The 27,981-nt window shown below is 35.3% G+C and overlaps 1 protein-coding gene across 4 annotated transcripts; it reads right to left on the bottom strand.

Annotated features, from left to right (window-relative positions):
* Positions 1-172: 172 nt before the first annotated feature.
* On the bottom strand, positions 173-26,492 carry LOC132151376 (inactive phospholipase D5-like). Of its 4 annotated transcripts, none has more exons than XM_059559489.1 (11): positions 26,207-26,492; positions 8,829-8,965; positions 7,895-8,078; positions 5,746-5,760; positions 5,417-5,525; positions 5,000-5,127; positions 3,059-3,256; positions 2,225-2,376; positions 1,543-1,708; positions 1,335-1,425; positions 173-987 (listed from the first exon to the last, which is right to left on the bottom strand). In XM_059559489.1, the coding sequence occupies exons 1-11, from the start codon at positions 26,372-26,374 to the stop codon at positions 737-739; spliced, it is 1,599 nt and encodes a 532-aa protein (XP_059415472.1). In that variant the 5' UTR covers positions 26,375-26,492; the 3' UTR covers positions 173-736. The 4 variants fall into 4 exon arrangements, with proteins under 4 accessions (XP_059415472.1, XP_059415474.1, XP_059415473.1 ...); XM_059559491.1 differs by lacking the exon at positions 26,207-26,492 and adding an exon at positions 11,419-11,820; XM_059559490.1 differs by lacking the exon at positions 5,746-5,760.
* Between the last annotated feature and the right edge of the window lie 1,489 nt (positions 26,493-27,981).

Below are 27,981 nucleotides of genomic sequence, written 5' to 3'. Positions count from 1 at the left end.
GCTACTCTATAAGGCTACATTTAAAGGGTGTAAGCTTAAGTTAGTAATATGTAAAACAGTCTCTTCTTGTGTGTATGATTGTACATTACTGCAAGGCTGTGCATGCTGCATTATGTAAACAATATATATATATATATATATATATATATATATATATATATATATGCACACACACACAGTGTCAGATGTGCCATAATATCTAGTCAGTCAGAAAGTGATGATAGCTACAGTATGAGGCCGCATATGTAATCAGCAAGCTTGCTGGCTTATATGCAGATTTAAAAAAAGAAAAAATGCATTTCAGTATTAATATGCTTGATTTAAAAAAAGGATGACTTATGAACTTCTTGAGAAAAGCAAATTACAGAATGATTATAGAAATTTGGCAATATCCTTTCTCGAAAGAGCAGAGTATCTTAATATTTTGGTTTAAAAATATGAAAAGTCTAAATATTGGAGTAAATGATTTCCACAGTTCTCAGCTAATGGTACTGATTGTTTCTCATCCAAACAAGCATGCATTATATAATGATTTAGAGTATTTCATTGAAAGTGCTGTAATTTTAAAAAGAAAGCATACACAAAAATGGTTTCCTTCACAGAAGTCCTTCAGAGATAATTATTCAGTTCCATTGACAGCATTTGAAAATTCAAATGGTAAGAGTCATGGCGCAGATGTTCTGAGGCACAAAGTCCTTGGCTTATTGGTCCCGCTTCATAGAGAAATTCGAGCCGCTCATTCACGCCCTCTACCCTTTGGTTTTGTCTTTAGAGCTTGCAGTTTCTGCCTCCCATGTTGGCTCTCCTGTAGAGTCGTGCTGCCAGGGAGCAGGTTTATTATGTAGGGTGAAAACCAATCTCTTTCAAAAGCAGCAGTCAGCTGCTCTACAATCGAGTTCTGCTTTTCCTGCTGGTTCTCTGATTCTTGAATCACCAGCCCAGCTCCTGCATTGAAAGCCAACTCACTGCCAACCCAGTCCAGATTCCCTTAATTGACAGAAAATTCTAATATTTTATTTAAAATCCAATAAATTGTATATGAATTATTATGATACAGATGACAACGAAAGACAAAAATAAAATTAGTTAAATGACTCATTACTTTATTTTTAGAATTATTGTATATCTAGGTTTATTTTATATACATTTTTACTGCTATCCCTTTTAATATTACATTTAATTTACATTTGCAATGTTGTTAGTGTTTTTATTACTATTATTATTATTATTATTATTATTTTTACTTATTTCGTATTGTTTTGGCAATACAAATATACAGTTTTTGTTGAGCCAGTGAACCACTAAATTAAATGTGTGTGAGACTGATGTCTTACCGATGTATACTGCGTTGTCTGTCACCATAAATTTATTCTCATTTATCCTGTGCTGAAATCCTCCCATCTGCTCCTTGCCTCTGTAAAATCTCTGATTCAAAACAGACACACATATATAAAATATAACTTATTTGTAAAATATTCAAATATATTTTTGGGTTCGTGATTACGTATATAAACAGATCAATCAAATTGATTCTTTCCTCACCACTTCTATAGAGCAGACTGGCAGTCCTGTGCATAGAGCCTGCATTGACGTCATAAAGTTAATGGTCAGCGGATGTGTACCTGTCCACAGACTGATCAAGAGACGAACTTTGACCTCTCTCAGTACTGCAGCCTCCCGGAGCATCTCGTCTATTGGTGACCAGTACCTGAACCAAAAAATAAAAGGGGCCAAATGAGTGTTGATGTAAGGAAGTAGTATACAGAGAAGTTATAAATCTTCAAAGGAGCAAATTTGTCCATTTATAAATAGATCCAAAAAAAAAAAAATCTATTTTTAGTATCTTTGTTTAGTTTTCAAGTAAAAAAAACTCAAATGTATTTTAAGACAGATTCACTTGAGAAACCCCTCGGTTGAAAAATGTGGATGCATAAACCTGACAACATATACATTAAATGACAAAAGCATGCAATATAGCATAATTTCTTGAGAAATATCTTAGCTTTACACTACAAAATTTTAAAAAATGTTTTAGAGACTTTTCAAGTTTCAGCGATTTTCCAAATAATTTCAGTGTCTTTTATTTTAAAATGTGTCTTGTCATTTTTTATTGGCAGTTTTTTACTTGCTTTAAAAAAACCTCACTAAATCAATAATTTCCTTTATAACAACTTTTAGTGCTGAAACATATAAATGACTCTGTGCCTGTGAAAACCAGCATTACCTTATGATTGGTGATCCTCTGAAGCTGCGGTTGACTAAGGGCAGGTAATCATTTACAGAAATGTAGATGAATCTCTTGGCTTCTCGGATCACATGACGTATGGCATCTAAATCTCTACTTCGACCCTTGGGGCAAAACAGCTCTGGTGATGTCTATGAAAAAAAGTTTTTTCCAGTTTCAATTTGTATGGCCAGTACACCAGAGAAAGGCAATGAGATGGCCGCCTGTGTACATACATCATTGTCAGGAGAAGCATTTTATCACTGAGCTAGAAATGTCTCCCGGCAGCCTATAACACTAGAGCACAATTCATTTGAATGGAAATAATGGTCTTAGATTTGTCGAGTAAACATCCTGTTGCTGGAAGGAAGTCAAGATTCATTACACTCAGATTAGAATCTGATGGCCAGTGTCTTCACATATGATGCACATTTGCATTAAAAAAAAAATCACCGGGATAAATTACCGACAGAGTGAGTGAATTTACCTTAATCAAGTTATATCCAGTGGAAACAATGACAGCAGTTTACTTAAAAAATCACTGTAGAATGGACATAGATGCAAACATACTTCAAAGTGCATGGAACTGGATAATCGATCCTGACATGTTTGTGCAATAAAATGTCAATTGTATTATTAAGTACTGTAATTAAATACTTTTACACACACACACACACACACACACACACAAACATTAAAAATACATCTACCCTGAGAAATTGGTAGCAGGATACTGAAGATAAAATGTGTGGCAACTATCCCCTGTCTTATTTAAAAAATATATGTTAGCTGGCAGAGTCAGACGAAGAAGAGAGATATATGTACTGATCTCACCGACACATATGCAGAAGCGTCTGTATTGTTGAGTCTGAACTGAAGCGGCTCGTCTCTGCTGAACACGGCCGTGACTCTCTTGGACCAGATTGAAGGGATGTAGTCCCTGTACTGCAGCTGCCAGTAGAAAGAAAAGATCCTGTGCATGTCCAGAGCCAAACAACTACAGTCGTACACTATTACTCCGAGCTCCTTCAGCTGAAACAAAAGAGTAGAGTCACAATATCTCAATTTGAAATGTAAAAAGTTTTACTTGAAAAATGTGCTTGTGCTATATTTCTTCAAACTAAAGTGGCAGTCACACTAGACTTTGCACACATAATTTCTAGATACAGTAACGATCATAATATGACATCGCACTCTATGGTGTTTTTTTTAAAGTGCCCCCATTATGGATTTTTTTTAAATTACCATTATAAATGAAGTTATTGTCTCTCAAAAGAATGAATCAACTCTGAATCGCTTAACGAGTCATTTAAAATTTGAATCACATTTGCATAATACCTACCTACATTCTGTGTGGACATGCCGCGAAAACTTGAACCTCCCTCAAACGCCGTAACTCTGACCTGCACCAGTCACTTTGTGCATCATTGGTCTGTTTACTACCTCATTCAACTACCTCTTTAGTCAGTTTAAATAAAGAACGCTCTCTAAGGTTTTTGTTACTTTAAATCATTCTGAATAAGCTCTTTTGCACTACAATCATTTTATCTGCACTCTTTGTTCACTTCACTGGTTTGCACTCCACTGTATCTGTCATGTGCCTTGTGCTGCTTAATTTAACTGAATTTTATTTTTATTTTTAATTTTACTTTTTTTAAACGCCCTTATTTGTATAGTTGTATTTGATATTTAATCTGTATTTATCTGTATTTTAATGGTCTACTGTTTGAGAGTAATGCAATTTAAATTCTCTGTATGTATGTGCTGCACATGTGGAAGAATTGTCAATAAAGCAGCCTTGACTTGACTTGACTTGGATAACATAATGTCGATAAGACACTCTGCTCTGCTCTGCTCTGCGGAAGTAAATTCAGTTTATTTTCACATCCAAAGGATGAGGCTATGAAAAATCAGAATGTATCTTTACTATGATACCACAGCCGAATAATCCCAAATTTAGCTGTGTTCTCATCATTTTACTGATGACTACTTCACAAATCTCTGCAAATTCAATGCAGGATTCTTAAAACGGACGTCCTTCAGTGCCCAGTATGTTTGGAGCAGCTGGCTCCTCTGAATCACAACCTCTAAGTATGATTAATAATTGTTACTGTATGTTCTGTCAAGCGTGCAAAATATGTAGTTTTGTGTGTTTTGTTGTGTTGTGTATACGCTTAGTGCAAATGTAGGTCTCTATGTCTGTGTTCGGTTAACGCATATACCATTATTGTTTGGGTCTTTACTACATTCCGTTTCTAACATGTGCTGTGCACAGTAGACCAATTACAACAGACTGGGTCATCAGACCAATCAGAGCAGAGTAGCCTCATGCAAAGGAGGGGTTTGGAAAGATGAACCTTTGAAAGAATTGTTTGAGAGTTGTTGAGAAATAAGGTAAATGTGAATACATATTATAAGAAAATGTTTATTGACCTTGCATGCATGTAACACGTTGTTAGGGACGCAAATAAAGAACTTTCAAATAGCATAATAGGGGCATTTAAAAAAAAAAACATCTACAAATAATACATTCAAACTGTACAAATGATTTATTTGAGTTCATCAAACTTGAACTTTGGAATACAGAGAAATTTGAATGAGCTTGCGTTTCCATTCTTTCTCGCATGTGTATGAATAAATGTCAGAGGAACAAAGAGTGTAGTGTGACTGGCACTTAAATGCTCCCAGGTTTCATATTTGGTTATGTTTTGCAATATTACTCGTATATCATGCAAGTACTCTTCGAGGCCACCGTAAATGGTTGAAATTCTTTACCTTGGACAGAGCTTTCCAGTTCATGCCAGCACTGCCAATGTAAACGTGCTTCCTGTCCACCACCCAAAATGAGGAAAGCAGTCTTCCTCTGGTGAGGGCCGTCATGTTGACATAGTGCACTTCTGCATCTGGGAGAGACAGACAGCCATTTGGGGAATGGTTTGTTAACCTTAACGAGAGATCTGCTATTCAACAATATTCCACATTCATGATGTTTTGACCTTGTGCGTAGCCTTGAGGGACTGGAGAAGCGAAAAGCCCAAAAAGTTATGCAAGTTTATCAAAGATGGATGCCTGTGTGTGTGATCTTACAATGTTTTGCCTTGAGAGAACTGCTTTAGTACTGTATTCAGCACTTCAGCAGACTGAAATCAATGCATCTCTTAACATTAACTGGAGAGATTTGAGTTTACTCACAGCGGTCAGACATGCTCTTCAGCTCAATGGAGTTGGGCTGGTCACTAACAATCTTTAATCTGACACCTCGAGACTTCAGGCTTAACAATCTCTGAAACAAATACTGACCCTAGAAAATAGAAAAAGCCATGTGTAGTATATGCCATTGACAATAAATCAGATATTTTAGATGTATAATCATAAGTAGAAAGTAGGTACAGATTGTGTCAAAGCAGCATCGCAGTGTCAAACAGGAAAATAGGTGTTTTTTTGTTTGTTCTTTTTTTTTTTTTTTTTATTCTGATAATTAATTGTGCATACTCATTTTCCTAATTTAACATTTAGATTACCTTTGTACGGAGCCCCTAAGGAGACATGGGGATGAAAAAAAAATGAGATGGAAGGATAAATATATCAATGCTTTTGCATTCAGTTGCTAAATCTTGTGTGTTCTCTTGCAAAACATTTACATTCTCTCGAATAAAGTTTATTTGGGAAAAGCAAAAGTTTGCAGTCTCTGATAAAACATTTGTGACCCTGGACCACTAAAGTCTTAAAGGGGTGGTTTACTGTTTTGTTTTTTTAGCCTTGATTGTGTTTATGGGGTGCAGTCCAACATGTGTTAATGCTTCGTTTTTTTAAAAAAAACATTATTTTTCACATAATTTACCTTTATTCCACATCGTTCTGTCCCTTCTCTGACAAAAGCCTAGATTAATTTCCAGTTATTATGAAGCCCCTCCCTCAGAAATACGCAATGGGCTGAGATTGGTCAGCTGGCTCAGTATGTTGTGATTCGCTAAACTGACTGGAGCACGTCTGAACATCCCGCCCCTCACAAACTCAGAATGTGCTCCGCTTGTATTGTAAACAAGTCCTCTATCCACCTTTTTCCTCAATGCAGAAGTAAGCCTATGGGTGAGACTTCCGTTTCATTAGCCGCTTTGGGTAAATGACGAGGAGAATAATAATGTGCAGTAAACTGTAAAACTGTTTGCATTACAAACCAGTGTGTTCTTGATTAAGATAACAGATTAAAATAATATGATAGGACAAATCAATTGACAGTATCAAGCAGCAAAACGAACTGGGTTATATTTAATTATATTATATTATATTATAGTGTATACTATTATACTTTACATAATAATATATAATATACTTCATATACTTAATATATTATGTTAGGTAAAAAAAAAATATAAACTGAATGCACTGTAAGTCGCTTTGGATAAAAGCATCTGCTAAATACATAAATTTGTTTGAATTTATTTATTTATGTACAGTATAGAGAAAGAGAGAGACGTTATTTCATAGCTGGTTTTCGTGCACTTCATGCACCCCCCCCCCAGTCTTTGAAGCATTTCCTACATTACTTCTTTTATTCTTTTTTTGTTGTTGTTTGTTTGTTCAGTCATTTAATTTAAATGTGTATTTCAAAATTTTCTGCCCTTTTTAATTATTTCATTTATAAATTAATAAAAAAAACGAGTCATAAAGTGTACAATAAAGCACAATCAAATCCTTATATCATAATCACATTGCACTTGAATCAAGTTAAAGGTGTAATCTGCCGATTTTCCTGCAGGTGACTGCATAAATCTGTCTTCTTGTGATGCACTTAAGGCTTTACGATTACTCCAGAGCACCCGTAGATCTACGATGATTTTCAAGTGCTACTTAAGTTAAGATGCTTTTGGTAAACAGACCGTAATATTAAGAACAGTCGTACGATCGTTTTTACGAACTTCTTAGGCTTACAAAGCTTTTGGGAAACTCAGCCCTGTTTTGTACAGTTAAAAAAAGCTGGACGCAAATGAGACCGGAAGCTACACCCATATAATTTACAAATGATTCATCTTTTATGACAAAAATCATTAGGACATTAAGTAAAGAACATGTTCCATGAAGATATTTTGTACATTTCCTACTGTAAACATATCAAAACTTAATTTTTGATTAGTGGTATGCATTGCTAAGAACTTTTTTGAACTTTTTTGCACCCTCGGATTCCAGTTTTTCAAACAGTTCTCGGCCAAACAGTGTCATATCCTAAGATATCCAATGTATCCAAAAGCTTATTTATTCAGCTTTCAGGTAAATCTCTCTTATGACTGGTTTTGTGGTCGAGGGACACATTTGTGTTCTCTCAAACGGTGAATGGAACGGTTTCTGGGGGAATGCAAAAGGTTTCTGAGAGAACGCAAAATCATTGAAATATATTTTTCCCTCCATGTTTGTTGTTCCTCCAGGAAACTTTGCAGTCTCTCATTAAACATTTGTCTTCTCTTGAATGGTGAACACAAAGTTTCTGGGTGAATGCAAAAGGTTTGTGAGAGAACGTGAAAACATATATAATTTTTTTTTACCTTTATACCATGTACTTTTAGGGGCACCGTGAATGTGCGCTAAAACTTTACCACTTATAAATTGCTAAAACATCTCAAAATGCATAAACAAGTGTTGATAATGCATATTCGCCCATTAATTCTAACAAACCTGATAAGAAGAATAAAGCTGTGACCCCTGATCATTGGAGGTCAGAGCCCAGTATGGCGACACTATCTCAACTGACAGTTTTGCTTGGTCCAAAAGATGGTTGAGACCCAAGGTAAGTGGGAGATGGGTTGAATTATTGGGGTTGAATGACAGCTCCCCTGGGACATTCTCCACAAGAACAATGCTAAGAGCAGGAGATGTTAGTATGTGGAATATGTTCAACATATTGAAGTCTACATTAAATTAAAATTAAACATAATTTCCTTTCTTAATGCAAGTATTATTTAATGAATGAATCACTGTTGCATATTATTCTTAAAAACTGATGGGCAACATATAAGTCTTGAAGAAAAATGTAAATGATTTACATTATATTACATTATTCATTTAGCAGACCCTCATGTTGTGCTGAACCCATACGTCTTCCTTTCTATATGGAACAAAAAACTGTGAATCTGGCCACTCTTTTTAATATGCAGTACAGAAAATGAATGTGGAACAGGGCTTTTTTTGTATTAATTTTCAGTCTGTTCCTCACAAAAAGTAGTGGTATTGTATGGCTTCGGGATCACAGCAATGATAATTTTATGAAACCACTGTGCACTGTATGAAAGCTCCAGTCCCGGTTTATTGTAATTGCATTGAATAAAAAAAATCATATAGGTTTAGAATAAAATATAGATGAGTGAATGAGGGCAAAACACTAATTTTTAGCTTGAACTATCCTTTTAATCAGCCGTGAAGTGTAAAAGATGATGCAAGATGATGCACTGCCAAGATACAATTAAAAAGTTCATGTTGGCCAAAGGTACAAAACACAGAGCTGAATATTTGGAATATGCAGTGCTCCTATGTGTACTTTTTGGGTTGTTGTTTACCATGTACTACAGAAAATAACATCATAAGCATATGATCTGTGACAACTGCTTCTCACCGACAATTTTTGCTGCAGTTCTCCTCAGTGACACCATCCTCATCCTCTCCCCAGACGTCCACAGCAGAGAAAATTAGAGCCACCAGGACAGCAAAGCAGCAAACCAGTGCAAACACAGCAATACATTTCTGCTGAGACTGCAAAAGACATACAAAGAGAGGTCTGCCAATTATATTTTCATATACCAGGTTTTAGATAAGTTTGTCTTGACTTATTTGTTGAAATGATTAATGTGGGGTTTCTGACTTTGGTGACAGTTTAAATGTGCAGGGTCAAGATTTATTGTATTCAAAATTGAATCTATAGCTATAATTTAATTTTACGACTGAGAGGATGATAGAGTGTCTCCATCAGATTTCCACGGGAATTCTGTTATACAGAAGGAAAAGCTTTCCTTATATGCTTGGTGGACTTTTTAAAGTATTAGGTATTAAGGTAGATACATTTGTATATATGCTGCTTTCTCTCCAATCTGCTGCTGTAAACAAGCATCAGCATGAAACCCAGGAAAGTGTCTATAAATATTAAAGTGGTCAGTGTATAAAACATGGTGTGTGCTGTAGGGCAGTAGTTCTCAGATGGTGGGTAGCTGATGGGGTCGTGGATAGCAGGGAAAGAACAATACTAAATGTGAATAATAAATCATATAATTATGTATAGTAAGGAGTGGGACTGTAAAACATACAGGTTTATCAACAATATACACTAGCACTCAAGAGATTGAGGTCCGCATGTTCAGAAATTTAATTCAGGATGGGTGCTCTAAATTCATTAAATATGTCGGTGAAGACATTTCTTTTTATCAAAGAATTTTATCAAAGAAAATATTAAGCAGCACAACCGTTGATGATAATCAGAAATGTTTCTTGAGCAGCAAATCAGCATGTTAGAATGATTGCTGAAGGATCATGTGACACTGAAGACTGGAGTAATGATGCTGAAAATCATATCTACACAATGTAACAGAAAAAAAGACATGGACTACATAAATACAGAACCTATAAAAGAAGTTGTAATTTGGGGCATATTCAGTTCATGGAAATATATCAATAGTGTATATTAAGACCATTTTGTACACTGAAGAATTATGCTGTTTTGTAATCTTTGATGGCCAAAGTCAGAAAGTCAAACTCAGAACTTTTGATTTTCCCTCCAAAAAAGTGCACACGAGTGACTTGATTTTTGCTTAGCACTGCACTTCCTGAACATATCTCTCCTGAGAGAGACTGTTTCCCATCCCATCTGCTGGCCTCAATCAGAGTCCCGGCTTCACAGCTGTCTGCTGAGTGACATATACATCATGTATCATTCTCCTCTTAAGGAAACAAGAAAAGTGAAAGTTTAATTAAAGAGGAGGGAGTGCAGAAAGCAAGCAGATTAATGCAAGCCATTAACCTTCTTACAGTTAAAATGGATTCTGTCAATTAGTGTCCCCTTTAATACCCTCATACAGTCATGACTGACTTTATGTTAAGTTTGATGTATCATTGAAGAAGTTAAATTACTTCAGAATAATTTGGGAAAAATAATTAAGTACAGTACATGTAATACTGAAGTAGTGTTTATTTCAGCCATTACAAGTTATTGGGAGTTTTCAGACCTTTAAGAGAATGTGATCTTTTGAATCCATTAGTGTTTCAGTATTTTTATTTTTTTTCTAGAAGTTAAAAGCATATACTGCAGTAATCAAATGATATGTTAGATTAGTTCCGCTGTAATAAAAATTAAATCTGTGTCTTGCCAGAGGCAGTGGAAGAATTAAAGTTGTCTGTAAACAGAGACTTTCTCCGCCCGAAGGGAAATATGTCAAATAAATGCTGTGTTTGCATCGAGCTGTCTGTGCTGATGGCTTTGATTGATAGGACGATGTGCTGCTCCTTCCAACATTATCTGCTACTTTTCACAGTTCAGTCTTGCCGAGTTAAGCGCTCTTACATTCAATCAAAACCACCTGACATGCAGCTCAGTCAGACTACTGTAAATCATGCTGTACAAGCTGTATCAACATGAGAGAAAAATGATTTTTACAAAACATATTATCATCTAACAAAACAAAATAAACTAGAGAAATTGACCTTAAAATTAACTATTAAAAAATAAAAAAATAAAAAAGAATAATTTTTTTACTGTACACATAACATTTACATATGTGTTTTTTTAAATAAAATAAAATAAATTACATACACAACATACCCAATTGTTGACGCCCCTGAAAAAAATTTAAATAAATAAATTATAAAATACAAAACTATTAAATTCTCATATATATATATATATATAAATGTCCCCACATTACAGTAAATAAAACCCTATAATAACAATTTGAAAAGTAATGGACTTATTTAAAATGTTTAAATTAATTAGTAGTGCTAAAATAACTTTTTGCAAAACATAATTTACTTTTCTTGTTTCCACCCCCCCCCCCCCACACACCCCCAGATTCACCCCAATTTCTGATTCACCCAGAAATTATATTCTGTGCAGCTGAGCAAAAGAAAAAAAAGAAAAGAAAAAATTCAATTTAAATGCAGACTTTCATCAGAAATATTCTGATGGGGTTTTGGAGCCTGAAGTGAAAGTTAAGCCTCACCTTCATGATTTTCTCCTGAGTGGCAGAGCCTGGCATAACAGCTTTTAAGTTCCTTCCAACTTCAGGAAACACTGAAAACAAGATGCTAGTGCATTTCATCAATGTAGTCTCCTTGGTAACGTGTCGCACTCAGCCTCTCTCTTACGCTCATCACTGTAATGGATGTGCAATTCCACGGAATGATATCGTGGGTGATAGATAGTGTGCCTTTTGTTTAAGCACCCTGAGATCATGCATGCTTCCACTGGCTGTGTGCTTTCCTCGCCTCAACTCCATAGTGATGGAGACAGAGAAAGAGAGAGGAGGAGAGAGAGAAAGACACAGTCCACTCCCTCTCTCGAAACATCCAATGCTGGGCTAATACAGAACAATCCCCCTCCCTTCTGCATCATTCTCACCTGCCCTGTGTGCTCTGCCGGCACAGTGCAAATGGATTTGGCTTTAGCAGAAGAAAGACAACAAAAAAAAAAGAAAAAAAAAAACATGATATAAAACACAACCTTCTGACTCTAAGCACTTCTAAGGTATTTTTTCTTTTTTCACAGCAGAAGGAAGCTGCAGCGCAAGCATAAATGTGCTTGACACGTTCCTCCTATAAATAATTCAGCATTGTTACAACTATCCGGCCAGTTTGTGAACTAATCTATCAAGTAAAGTCATGTTTATTAGAGTCACCGTTATGTGATTCATGCAATCTCAGAATCTGAAATACCTTCCCATAGGAAGGAAAAACCCTAGAGTTGATCTACGTATTTAATACTTGTCTTCTTACTTGCAAATTACATTCAATGGAAAGCAAACTGAGACTTTAATTCTTAACATCTCTTTTAACATCTCAGTAATCTCCAAAAGTGTTTCAGAATAGATGTCAATTATGTCTCAAACTGAGCTTACTTTCTTAAGTCTGCAAAGGTTAGAAAGCTCACATTTTTCTCATCAAAGATCAATTATCCAGACTAAGCGTTCTAACTTCAATTTTGTAGCTCCGTCCTCGTGCTCTAATGTCTCATTTGTATCTAAATTAGGATTGTTAAATCTACCTGGTAAATCAAATATATCAAGCGAGACTGATTCACCGGTATGCAACTCCTATAAGAAAGAAATTCAAAAAGGAAATCTCAGTTAAACATCCGTTTCCTGATTTTTTCAAAACGAGACCCCACAAAATGAATTGTGGTTAATTAATTTATCTATATTGCCACTGATTACCTATATTGAAAATAATATCAAAATTGTTTAGTTGATATATTGTGTTGGACATGGTGGACTGTCAAGTCAAATAGGTTGAGAACCTCTGCATTAGAGCAATGGAAAAGAGTGTTGTTATGTTTCAAATCAGTTAGCTGTTCCAGGCTCATTTGAAGCATAATAATGCAAAAAAAAAAAAAAAAAAAAAGGGCAAGACCTTGAAGTAATCAAAGTTTTCACTGGAATCACTCCGCAGATGTTCCTGGAACACTATTGCAATGGAATAGAGCATATGCTGCATACAGCAGGAGACTCCTGCTGAATCTCACCTCACTTATGCACTGTTAATTACTGCCTATGCTCATGGGATACAGGGCAACCTCCTTCTCTGGGATTTGTATCCTTGCTTAACAAGATATCACCTTCTTAAATCAGTTTATACTCTTCTCAGTCCTGTGATTACAGACTGGAGTTTGTGGAGTAAGCGTATTTAAAAGCAACTAATTCCCATTCTTGACCACTTTAGAGTCAGCAAAAGCAGTCTGATAAAATTAGACGTTGACAGACTGCAAGACTTGATTGCACTTACGGTGGTGATGCATTGCAGAGTGTTGGCAGGATGTTAGACAGGAGATATATGCACCTGTGTTTTGGGACATCCGTTGCGTAACTTTTCAGTAAAGGAAACGAGAGCGAAACGAAGTGGGAATGACCCTGCCCATATAACCGCAAGTCAGAATAGAGGTCACTGTCAGCGTGACGTCCATTAGTTACAGCTGAGCCTCTCACCTCAAAACGCCAAGCACTCCATCACTGCACAACAGATGTGCTTTGTACATACAGTAGAACGGGAGATCAGTGTTTATTTTTTATACATTATGGATGGATGATGATATGGATAATACATTTAGATTAAAGAGTGCAAATTATCCTGCACCAGTTGTGTTGTTGAAAAGATATTAAGATATTATAGCTCTTTTGATTTAAGCAACCACATGGTAACCACCTAGAACAACTTAGCAACTGCATAACACAGGCCTGGAACCATCAACAACACTTTTGTATCACGGCAGAGTTTTGCACAAGCCAACAGCACTCATTGTATAATTTATGACTGTTCCTACAAGTCCCATATTGATTGAATAATTGCAGAAAAGTTTTGAAGCAATAAAATGTACTGAATTAAAAACTGAGAGAGAGAAAAAGAGGCTGATGGCCCAGACAATACTAGGTGAGTCATTTCTCCAGGGAGAGGTGCATCAGACAGGGTGTAATATATAATAGAAATGAGGAAAGCAAACTTGACTGTGTCCTTCTCTGACAGAGGACCCTATATGGCCAGGAGGAAAATTTATTTTAGGCTTTGGCACTGTAATGCTGAAATACTACACAAAAACATAATCTGTAAATCTAATAGTTTAGAACCTATAGCAGAAATGTCAGCAGAACTGAAACGCCGGTCACTCACTTCAGTTTAGCAAATATTTTAGCTAGCTCTGGCAAAAATTGTAATGTAATTGAATGCAATGGATTAAAAACATCAATATTTGCTGATAAAAAAAAAGATAATTTGAAGGCAATAGATCAACAGGATTATTATGGATTACTGACTCACATTTTGGCCAGAAATGACAGTTTACTTCACAAGACTTTAACTGCTGGACTGGGGTATATGTGGATTACTGTGATGTTGTTTGGACACTCATTCTGACGGCACCCATTCACTGCAGAGGATTCATTGTTGAGCAAGTGATGTAATGCTAAATTCTTCCAAATCTACAGCTTGAATGGCCTGAGAGTGAGCAAAGTTTGGTTTTTGGGTGCACTATTTATTTAAATTCACTGTTACGACTGTATAGTACCATGTCTAGTTATTTCTTGTCTTACAAAATGCAAAGTAATAGCAGAACCGTCAGTAACACACAGTAGGTGGTATTCCATTCCTGAGTGATTCAGTCTCACTCATTAACATCTTATTCCATTATCATTTATAGCACAATTGTTTATACAACTTATTATTTTTTTGGTCTGTGTGTTGTTGTCTCTGTGTACTGGAAGCTTATGTCACTAAAAAAAATTCCTTGTATGCGCAAGCATACTTGGCATAAAGCTCTTTCTGATTCTGATTCTGAATAATGTAGTCACTTAGTTGCTTCTGAACAGATCAGTGTTTTGAACAAATCTGTTGAATGGATCATACAATCTCACACATAAAGACGGTCACTTTTCGCCACCTACTGGTGAAACAATGTAACCTACAAAATTATATTTTAAATTTAGTACATTTAAAATATATGAAATTAAAACATCATATTAAATAACACACTACAATTAAATTTATTATCAAATACTTTACTTGTACTTTAATGTTAGTCCACACATCAAAATAACTACTTTAAGTATTACAAAAGATTATTAACAAATTATTTAAAATGTACTTTTGAAGTAAAACTTTTTTTTTTTTTTGCTAATAGACTACAAGTAAAAATTCAGTACAATTAAGTGCACTCTTTTCACAATGGCTGATTTTCACTTCTATCAGTACAGAAAAACAGAAATAATGTATAGAGTCTGTCTGGGCCTGATTAAAGGGACAGACCACCTGAAATAATCTTCTCTTCTGTAACAAACCAATTAGCAGATCTGAGCTTTAACCCAGTACATCACACCACCGTCATCTGGTTTACTGAACAGAGACCATTTTGAAGATAACTCCATCTTTCCCAGTGACAACAGCTTAGTGGACAGAACTGAGACCGTCTGTAAGATGAGAGCTCCGACTGCATGACACACAGTGTTCAGAAACCCAATCGGACTGTAACAATGCTTGTTGCATGCATTATTAATTAATATGAACATTGGCTGTGATTTTCATGAGGGCCTTTTTCTGTGGTGTCAGAATCATTCCCGTTCTAATGCCTGACTCATTCGCCCCTGCTGTGCATGTGTGTGTGTTTTAAGGTCAGTGAATGTGTGTGGGCGTCACACATACTGAGACCCATCAGTGTATATGCTGTGCTCCTGTCTGTAGGATGTCACACTTTAAACCCAGGGAAACAGCAAACGGTCAGGTTGACTTTGATAAAAGGGCATAATTCACCCGGTAAGTTGCACATGCAGGAAGATCAAAAATTTATATAAATGGGGGGGGGTTCCCCATGACAGACTCATAAAAGCACTGTGCCTGTATTGAAAAGGCAGGCCCCACTGAACAAGGTCTCATTATTTTTATTTAAAAAAAAAAAGGTCTGGAACCTTTTCTTTGATTATTTGGAGAGGGCAAGCAAGTAGGTTTATTGCATCCTAGCCTGGAAAAAAGCTTTTTATTTTCTTTTTTATACTGGATCATGTGTTTGCTTTTAAGAACCATAGAAAGGGAGATATTCAGTATGCAATAATTGCTTTATAGCTCTTATTATAAACTTTCGAATTTTAAAATCTGATCGAATGATCTATGAAACCATTGTAAATTGCAAATAATCTACAAATTGTTAAGCTAATGAAATGCTACGGTTTATATATACAGTATATATATATATATATATATATATATATATATATATATATATATATATATATATATATAAAATGTATTTTATATTTATGCATATACATACATTAAACCATAATTGTCATAGGGCTTAAGCAGGTAATTTTTTTTATATTTGTAGTTTTTTTTTATGTATGTGTGTGTGTGTGTGTGTGTGTGTGTGTGTGTGTGTGTGTGTGTGTGTGTGTGTGTGTGTGTTAGAGAGAGAGAGAGAGAGAGAGAGAGAGAGAGAGAGAAAGAAAAAGAGAGAGAGAGAAAGAGAGAGAGAGAGAGAGAGAAAGAGAGAGAGAGATCAGGCTGTCTAAAGACAAGATGTCACTCCTGACCAGAATACTTCAAACATCCAAAGCTTTATCTCAAAGACTTCAATCTGAACCCAAAGACTAAACAGAGCTCAGTTAAACAGCAAGATCTATAGAGCCAGGAATGAAACCTCTGCTTTGATCACGCACTACATTTTTACAACAGCCAAAGGTTTGACATTCACAGGTATAGTGGCCTGGTCATGTAATTGGGTTTCAGGTTGAAGGAGAAGTCAAGGATTAGGCACTGAGCATGATTTATATTTATATAAAAGAAACACAGCGACAGAGAAGCAGAGAAGGTAATCAATTCTTATCAGGGACAGCAGAGCACTGCATACTTCCCTCCCTGCAACTCCCGCGTGGCTCATTTCACTAAGAGAGAGAAAGACATATAGAGAGGAACCCAGAAAGCCAAATGAGAATGCCTTCTATCAGGGCTGGACTGGGACAAAAAATCGGCCCGGGCATTTTTGCCCAGACCGGCCCACTATATGATCATAAACACCACCCATCTTTGCACGCCCTTAATTATATGCATACCAACCCCTATTCATTAAAACCACTAATGCCATGTAATGAGTGAGTACAGGAACGAGTGAGAGTTAACAGATGAAATAAGTCAAAATTGTATATTTATTAATACAGTTGAACTATACTCCACAGCGGTGAATCCTAAAACAAGCTATAAGCGGCTCTGGCATAGCAATACCAGTGTTTCTTACAGGATTTTTATTAAAACTATGGTGGTGTGTCCTTGGTCCTTCTAGGGGGGTTCGGGGGCATGCCCCCCGTGAGAAAATTTTGTGCATTTTAATGTTAAATTCATTAATCTGATGCACTTTGAGAGTTCAAAATTAAAAGCTCCAACCCATATTCAGTGTGCAAATTAAACAAAGAAAAATTCAAACCTCTTTTAGTTACAGTGTCTATTTACATTACACCTATACATAATAATAGTTATAATATTAATCCAATGACAGTAATAGCCATATTTTGTAAAACAAATGCACAAAAAAATAAAGGAAACTTTCTTAATTAGTTGTACCAATTTCTATACTTGAAAGAGATAAGCACATGATCTTTTATTTTGAGCAAACTGCATCAAGCTTTTATTTTGGCGGAAAACATGGTTTACAAACGCCTCTTATTAAATTTCTAGTGAATTGCGGTAATCGTCAACTATGCAGATGTGGAAATAATCTACACTCATGACATGGCCTCAGTGTTTTGAAAGTAGTTATGCTTACCGCAGGCTCTACACTTTCTCATCTCTCTCCTGATCCTCCGTCCTCACTATTATCATCCGTCACAGGAGCTGATGAAGGTCAGAAAACATATATTTTGACACAGTTTACAGTGTCTGCTTTAAGGGCCTGGTTCTATTTTTTCACGCTATTTATCTGCACATTCCTTGCGTTTCTTCTCCATCTTTTTTTACAGATACACACTGACACTGCTACTACTACTACTACTAGTGTTTAATGGCGGTTTGGCAGACCAACATAAATGGTGCATTTCCGCCACCTACTGATCTGGAGTGTGGAGTGTACTTGGCTTTGGAAGAGAGAGAAAAAAAAAAAAAAAAAAAAAAAAAAAAAAAAAAAATTAAATTCTATTTACTATTCCTGTTTTATTTAGATATTTAAATAATAATTCATGAATTCTTGATTGTCTTATTCCATTTCCTAGTAATACTTTAATTGAAATTGTATCAACTCCCATCCTTCCTAACTCTTGACTTAACTGTTGTCTCTCCCTTTCATATGCAGCACATTCTAAAAGAATATGCTGCACTGTTTCTAACTCCCCGCAATTGTCACATTTTCCTGTATCATGCTTCCCTATTTTATAAAGACTATAATTTAATGCAGTGTGACCAATTCTTAACCTTGTAATAATGACATCTTTTTTCCTATTTCCATATCTTTTCCTCTCATTTCCAACCCGTTCCTGAATTTGATAAAGATGTCTTCCTTTAGAGTCATTATTCCATATCTTTTGCCATTTTTTACTAATTTCAATTGCTATTAACCTCTTGATTTCTGATTTACTTAATGATACCTTAATTTCTATTTGTGGATGCTTTAATGCTTTCTTTGCCAACTTATCTACCTCCTCATTACCATCCACACCCACATGTGCTGGCACCCAGAGGAAGAATACCAATACCCCTAACTGCCTTGCTCTAAATAAACCTTGCAAAACTTCAAATATTAAATCTTGTCGAGATTCCGATTTTCCACTCATAAGACTAGTGAGAGCAGCCATTGAATCCGTACATATCACAATTCTTGATGGTTGCACTTCTTCAATCCACTGTATTGCTAATATGATAGCTAGTAATTCAGTAGTAAATACTGACACATGATCCGATACTCTTTTTGCAATTTTTATATTAAATGTAGGAATGAATACTGCTGCTGCTGTTCTACAAGACTCTGGATCCTTTGACCCATCTGTAAATACCTGTAATACTGAATAATATTCTCGATTTACATACTGTTCAACTACTAACTTAGTTGGTATGCTTATTTGATTATTTATTTCTTTATGTATTTGTAAGTCAATTAATGGCATAGGATACATCCAAGGGGGAATTGCTGGTATAGGAACAGAAGGGGCTATTAAATATTCTTTCAATCCCAAGCTATTTGCCTCCTTCCCTACTACCCAACCAAAGCTTTCTATTTCTTTGTATTCATACTCCCAACATTCCTTCAAAAGTATTTTTACTGGATGACTTTCCAGATGTCCACATACACCAGACCAGTATCTCATCCTCAATTGAAGTCTGCGTTGTTCCAATGATAATTCTCCTAATTCAACTTGTAATGATACTACCGGAGAAGATCTAAATGCTCCACAACAAATTCGCAATGCCTGATTTTGTATTACTTGTATTTTTTTAAGTAAAGTTTTATTCGCAGAACTATATACCATACTTCCATAGTCTATATTTGACCTGATCACTGCATAATAAATTCTTTTCAGTGACTGGCAACTTGCTCCCCAGTCCGCACCTGACAAGCATCTTAAGACATTTATTCCTTTTTTACACTTTTCTATCAATTTCTGAATATGAACTCCAAAGTTTAATTTATAATCCATCCACATACCCAGAAATCTCACTACATTGACTTGTTCCAGCTGATTACCATACATTTTAATATTTAACATAGGATTATTTTTCTTATTTGAAAAACAAATTACTTGTGTTTTTACCACAGAAAATCGAAAACCCCAACTATTTGACCATTTCTCCACCTCCTTCACTGCTTTTTGCATTTTATTCTCTACAAGCAGCCTATTACGCCCCCTTTTCCACAATGCCCCGTCGTCTGCATACAATGATCTTCCTATTCCAGTCTCAATATTTCTAAATATATCACTAATCATTAAGTTGAAAAGAATAGGGCTGCTCACACTTCCCTGGGGAGTTCCATTCTCAATTGAGAGAATCCTAGAATATGCAGACCCTACTCTAACTTGAATCGTTCTTCCAAACAAAAAACTTGAAATCCAGTTATACATTTTTCCCTCAATTCCCAAACTTTCCAATTTCATTAACAGCCCTTCTTTCCACAACATATCATAAGCCTTTTCAACATCGAAAAAGACTCCCACCAACATTTCTTTATTAACTTGAGCTTTTCGAATTTCCGCCTCCAAACTCAGAATTGAATCCATCGTATTTCGCCCTTTTCTAAATCCGCTTTGACATGCTGACAGCATACCTTTACTCTCCATTTCATACGTCAACCTATTCATAACCATCCGTTCCATAAGTTTGCATAAATTGGATGTCAATGCAATTGGTCTATAACTAACTGGCTGGGAATGGTCTTTTCCAGGTTTAGCGATTGGCACTATTACTCCATGTTTCCAACTCACAGGAATCTTCCCTGAATCCCAAATTTTATTAAAAAGTCTTAAAATTATATTCAATGATCCATCTGACAATTGCTTAATCATCTCATAACAGATTTCATCCTTTCCTGGGGAAGTATGTTTAACCCCTACAAGTGCTCTCTTTAACTCATATAAAGTAAATGTTGAGTCTAACCTACTTCCTGACGGAATCTTCTTTTCATATATATGCTCATTCTCTTTCACTTTCTGTTCCCTATACTTCTTCATATTATCTGTAATATTATCATTACTATGCACCTTTACAAATGCTTCCACTAACATCTCTGCTTTATCACTATCTTTTATCGCTATTTTCCCATGTCCTACTAAAACTGGAATATTAATATTTCTCTGACTCCCTCCCATCTTCCTAATCATGTTCCAAACTTCATTTATTTCAATGTCTTCCCCTATTCTATTGCAATATTCTCTCCAGAACATTCTTTTTGCTATTCTTATTTCTCTCCTAACCATAGCCTGAGCTCTCTTAAAAATAATGTAATCAGTAAACAATACAGATTTTCTGGCTTTCTTCATTGCTTTATTTCTTTCCCTCACTGCCTTACTACATTTTTCATTCCACCACGGGACTGCTTTTCTTCTACTTATAGTTTTCGTTTTTCCTATTACTTCCTCTGCCGTATTTCTTAACACTTTAATTACTTTCATACTTAACTCTTCTATTTCTTCAATTTCTCCCATTTCGTTCATATTGTTATTACACAGTTCTTTAAAAAGCTCCCAATTAGCTCCCTTAAATTTCCATCTTGGCATTCTCTCCACCACAGTTTGTACAATATCCACACCAATTTGACACCATATTGGATAGTGATCACTTCCCATTGAACTTTGCTTGCTTACACTCCATTCACATTTTCTAGCTAGATCTTCTGAAACCAGAGTAATATCTAATGCTGAATTACGCCCATTACTCACATCTATTCTTGTTATACTTCCATTATTAATACATACTAACCGTCCCCAATCTAGCATTTCTTCCACTATTAACCCATTATAATCTGTTTTAACACTCCCCCATAATGTATTATGTGCGTTAAAATCACCACACCATACTACCTTCTGACTAGTATTACCTCTTATTTTTTCCACTGCATTCTTACATAGCTTTTCACATGGATTATAAAAATTAATTATTTTTATACTTTGATTCCCTTCCCATACTTCCATCATCAACGCCTCTTGATCCTCACTCACTTCTACATTCCTGTATCCCACCCCTTGTTTTATAAATATTGCTACCCCACCTCCATTACAGTTTTTCCTATCTTTCCTAATTAGTTGATACCCTTGCAAAACAAAATTTAACTGAGGTTTAAACCATGTCTCCTGTATACATATAATATCTGGTCTTTTATCCAGATCAGAGATGAATTTTTTAAACTCTTGTCCATTAGCAATTAAGCTTCTCGCATTCCACTGGAATATTAAAAGCACCATTATGAACCACCACATCCTGCTTGCGTATTTGTTAACTGCATCTTTAATTTTTCATTAATCATTTCCACAGAAATCCCCTCAATCTCTAGATATTTTTCAGCTGCTTTTATTATTATTCTGATTCTTTCAGTCCGGCTTTCTGTTTGCGCAGAACAATTCACCACTTCAGCTATAAAGGTTACAAATGCCACATTATTCTTAATCCCAAAACTCTCTTTAGTTTTTCCCTGAGCCGTTTCCATCTTTTGTTGAGGAATTCCTTTACCTTTATCCCCTGATTCCAAAGTATTTCCTACTTTCTTCACCGCCTCCGAATATGACAATCCTTCCTTTATTCTTACATTTTGCACTTGAGCTGCATTTTTCCTCACCTCACATCCTCCATACCCCGCACTATGCTCCCCTCCGCAATTACAACACTTGGGATCAACTCCTTGCTCGCATTTGCCATATTCATGCTCTCCACCGCATCTCGCACACCTTTGTTTACCTCTGCATACAGCCGCTACATGTCCAAACTTTTGGCATTTGTAGCATCTTAGTGGAGGGGGTACGTAAAGCCTAACCGAGAAACTCATAAATCCTAAAAAGACTTTACTTGGCAGCTTATCCTCATCAAACTGAATCATCACTGATAGACTATCTCCCCTTTCATTGTTTCTATTACATTTAAGTCTTTTCACACCAATTACTGCGCCTCCCGTAAGACCTTTCTTAATCTTTTCCTCTGTTACATCAGTAGGGATCCCTGTAATTACTCCTTTAACCCATTTCTTTTCTTCTTGAACTGAACAATTCACACCCTGTCCCATGATCGTTTTAATTTCTAGAGCCTTTTTCTGTTGTCTACTGTCCTTACAATATATAATCAATCTACCATCCCTCAACTTCTTCACACTTTCAACCAGTCCTATTTTTTCCTTAATCACTTTAGATAATTTCAGTGGATTAATGACACTGAAAGATCCAGCATCTAATTTCAACAATACCTTAAACTCTTCTTTCCTTCCCCTTGTCACGTGTAATCCATTCTCACTTTCAGTTTCCGATTCATTTCTTCTATTTTTCTTCCTTTTCCGATTTCCTACTGTACTCCATTCACTATCTCCACCTTCCGCGCCAAAATTTTCATCCTCCATTTCCGGATCGCTACCGGATTCTACTCCACTTCCTACCATGCACACTCCAGTCACAGATCAGCTGTCTTCCGCCCACACCGACTACGTCCCTTCAGAGCGCGCCTCGACCCCTTCCCCCACTGACACTGCTGCCGCTCGCTCACTCGTTTAAAGTTGTGATTGGGACAGTCCATTGTCAATCAAGAAAAGAGCCAATGGGCCGCTGATCTACGTGTTTCATGGGCTGGTCTGTCAGAAAAAAAAAACTAACACTGACTTTGACCAATGCATTACACCGGCACAAACCCAGCGCCGCCAATTAAGCAAAACAAAACAAAACGAATGGGCCGCCGATGTACAAATTTTATGGGCCATTTAAAAAAAAAAAAGTATGAGTATGAGATATCGGCCCAAAAAGCACGTCGGCCCACCGGGCAAATGCCCGGTATGCCCAATGGCCAGTCCAGCCATGCCTTCTATGATAAACAGAGAACATGAAGAAATGCTCTAATTTACTGCAGACTGCAACATCACCACACATCAGCCCAAATGCAAAGGAATTTGAAAGAGTAAAAAAAAAATGATTTTTTGCATACAGAAAACGAAACCTATTCTTAGGACCATTGCGATACTTTCTATATCCTAATTTCTATAATACAGTGTTTCACTCATGTTTCTATATGTATTTAAATCTGCATATTTTACAATTTAAATAATGCATAATTTTTGCAAATATATACGTATATATATACTGACTGCTTAAGCCCTGTCACCTAAATGTTTTACTGTATGTTTTAATGCAATAGTTTAAGCATTCCATAAATATAATGAATAATACATTTAACGACTTTAAAGAATAACGTGTAATATTTTGACTATTTGTAAAATGGGAACAATATTAGACATACACAACCATTTTCATCTCGAGCATAGATGGCACTAAATCTCTTTTCAGCACATTTATTGATCAGCTGTTTCATCTTAACATCAACATTGTGAGAGATTTGTTTCAACAGACCTGTTTTGATGTTAAGTGGTCTCATTTAACATTACAGTCTATTTATAATAGTAATAATTAAATAATTAGAATATAAATGATTTCAAATAATGATAATATAAATGATTAATGTTCAGAATTTATATAATAAAGCAATATTTTTTAATCGTGTATGGATGATATATTTGCATTTATTTTTTTATTGAATAACATGTAGAACATTAAAATTTGGTGTGTGTGTGTTGTCATTGGGAGATATATGAAGTTATCTATTTATTTGTAATGTAAAAAAATATATAGTTTTTACTTAAATGATAAAGGGTTAGACCCTCCAGGCTAAATGATCTGCTCAGGATTAGCAAAGATAGATCCCAAGTGGTATGTTGTTTTCCATGTTTGCTGGTGTTAGTATAATATTTCATTTTACTGAATAATTCCATGAGTTAGATTACATTTCAGACAGCTTCATTGTTTTCATCTGAGTGGAATCATTCAATCTGAATTTATTGTTTATTACCATTATGACATCCTTTTTAATTTAAATATTTCCATATGGATATTCATTATCTTTCAGATATATTTTATTTTGACCAGTATTTTCTAATTTAATTAAATTGTCAAAATGAATAAAATACTGAATTAATATAAATGTTAAATCAATCAATCATGATATTAGATATATTTTTACATCATATATTTATTTACATCATCCTGTACATGTTGTAAATATGTAATATTAAAAAAGTAAATGCATATTGTGTATGTTGTTTGCATTTTTATGTGTAATCAACATTTCTATGTCAGTAATGTAAACTTTTTATAATTCCATCATACACAAACCAAGTTGTGCTTGTTGGTTGTATGTATGTGTGTGTGTTTGTGTGTGTTTGTCTATATATGCTCATGCTACAGTCTGCTTCATTAAGCCGAACTTGAACATGTTCTCTCAGCTCATTTCCAAAAATCAAAACATGAGACTGCTTGTGACATATAGCCTCAGTTATTTCCGAAAATATTAAATTCTAGTGAAATAATTGCAGTTGAATACTGTCAAAATTTATATATATATATATATATATATATATATATATATATATATATATATATATATATATATATATACAGTATAGACCAAAAGTTTGGAAACATTACTATTTTTAATGTTTTTGAAAGAAGTTTCCTCTGCTCATCAAGCCTGCATTCATTTGATCAAAAATACAGAAAAAAATGTCATATTGTGAAATATTATTACAACTTAAAATAATAGTTTTCTATTTGAATATACTTAAAAAAAAAAATTTATTCCTTTGATGCAAAGCTGAATTTTCAGCATCATTACTCCAGCCTTCAGTGTCACATGTAACATCCAGTCTATCACATAATCATTTAGAAATCATTCTAATATTCTGATTTATTATGAGTGTTGGAAACAGTTCTGCTGTGTAATATATTTGATGAATAAAAGGTTAAAAAGAACTGCATTTATTCAAAAAAAAAAATTATAATAATATATATTCTAATAATATATTTTCTTTACTATCACTTTTTATCAATTCAACACATCCTTGCTGAATAAAAGTATTGATTTTATTTTAAAAAAATAAATAAAAAAAAATTACAGACCCCAAATTACTGACCAGTAGTGTATATTGTTATTACAAAATATTTATATTTTAAAAACATAGCTTCTTTTTTTTTTTTTTTTTTTACTTTTTATTCATCAAAGTATCCTAAAAAAGTATCACATGTTCTGAAAAAATATTAAGCAGCAGAACTGTTTCCAACTTTGATAATGAATCATCATATTAGAATAATTTCTAAAGGATCATGTGATAATGATCCTTAAAATTCAGCTTTGCATCACAGAAATAAATGATAATTTCAAGTATAATACATTTTAAAACGATTATTTTAAATTGTAATAATATATCACAATATGACATTTTTTTCTGTATTTTTGATCAAATAAATGCAGGCTTGATGAGCAGAAGAAACTTCTTTCAAAAACATTAAAAATAGTAATGTTTCCAAACTTTTGGTCTGTACTGTATATATATATGTATATATATATATATATATATATATATATATATATATATTCTCCATGTAGACACACAGACCTGCCCACTCCATCCGGGTCTGGACAGTGTGTGTTGTGTGTGCCTTCATGGTACAGGTGGATGGTTTCTGTGCTGAGGGGAAAAGGGCAGCAGTCAGCAGTTAGTGTCAATATCAGCAGTCAGTCGTTAAAGGTCAGCCTTACCCGTTCCATTCTATCTCTTCTTCTAAGCCAGATTATAGCAGAGTAGTCCTGCTGCTGGACGTTGCTGAAGATGTTGTTACCCGGCCGGGTGAGAGGCGTGGAGAAGAACCCCATTTCGGGTGGGGGCTTCACCCCTGGACCCTCTGAAACAAGCCTCCTATCCTGCATTTTTCCACTTCATTAAATATCCAAATACTCCTACTTGATCTCCATAAGATGTTCACCCCAAGTAGCTTAGTCCACGAGGAAAAGACTCTAAGCCAGTGCTAGCAGCAAACGCTGTTGGAGTCTGTGCTAGACTGAGCTGTGTCTTGCAGAGAGCATGATTTCTTTGGATTTCATCCACACACAGGCAGAAAGGGGTCTCCCTGTCCTGTTGGGAGGGGCTTGCAAAGTCTGAGTGGGCATAGTGACTAAGAAAGTGTGTGGGAGTGGATGCATAGACCCCACATCCTGCACCTGGTACCCTCCCCTCGCTCAGTGTGTACATGGTGCTCTGATGCATGACTGTGAGTCCAACACACTCACACACACGGAAAGGCATCAGTGAATATTAACTCAGAAGTGCTGCGGGCAAACTCAATAAAGTATTCATTTGACATCACCTAGAAGTTCACAGCCGTCTGCTTGCGTGCTGCACACTCATTGAGGTGCACACTCATTGAGGAAACAAATACCCATCCGTATTATTGGGTAAAGAGAGGAAATTATTTTTTAATAAAACTCTGTGCTGGAGGAAGTAGTTGTGATTGCTTTTGATTGCTTCATATTTCCTCATTTGCCATTTGCCATATTTCTCCCCAGTGATCAATGATTTACTTCAATCTATTATGATCCTTGAGATAAGCAATATGCCAACACAATACTGATGAAATTCATAATGTAAGCAGCAGCCCTGCTGTAAAGCAGAGTCTGTCAATAGACACAGATGAAACAAGCTATACAGAAAAATAAAAATGAGTGTATGGACAATTTTCACTCAGAAACTGATAGAACATTACACACACAATTATAGAGAAATGATAACAGTGAATTATATGGGAAATTTTTTGAAAGTTTGTTGTAAAATGAAAAATCATTACACAAATGAAAGAAAATACCAAGACGGTTTCATTCACATGAATGAAATGAGTGACATTCAACAAGAGAAATGTATACCGGCAACAGTCCTTTTCATTTAATGACTTGTTTGATAAGATCAGCGCTTATTCTGTAGTATATTTTCCGTGATCTCTCTTTTATACTTTGCTTTCTAACAAATTTTTTCAGACTTAGGTCTTTCCCACATGCTCTCTATGAATACTAATTCCACTTCCCTCGGTCCGTTAGCATAATTAAACCAATGACTCAGCACTTTTTTTCCGCTCTCTGTTCTCCTGAAACACTATCAGACCCTCAGCAATAACAGCTCATCGACCAAATGCACAAAATATGTAAATGTAATGTCCCTCTCTGTAACCGAAATCCTCCGGGGAGACGTGTCTTCCTGAGCAGATGTTTGACTGATCTGTCATGATTATCAAACACTGCGGAAAAGCTGTTATGTAACAAACATAAAAAATAAAAATAAAAAAAACATCCTCAGCACAGTCCGTTTCAGTATATATTTCTCTTTTTAATGTACACTAAAGCTCTATGAGATACTGTATGCCTTAGTCAGTCAGTTAACAGGCTTTTTTGCTCCAGCACCTTTCTGTTTAATACAGGGCTAGAATAGAACAAAAGAGAGGATTAAGGAGTGGTATATATCAGCACTACATTCCTTCAACTGAAGC

Source organism: Carassius carassius, chromosome 10, assembly GCF_963082965.1.
Source record: "Carassius carassius chromosome 10, fCarCar2.1, whole genome shotgun sequence".
Taxonomy (NCBI): domain Eukaryota; kingdom Metazoa; phylum Chordata; class Actinopteri; order Cypriniformes; family Cyprinidae; genus Carassius; species Carassius carassius.
Note: the sequence above shows the minus strand (reverse complement) of the source record. Positions and strands in the feature narration are given on the sequence as shown.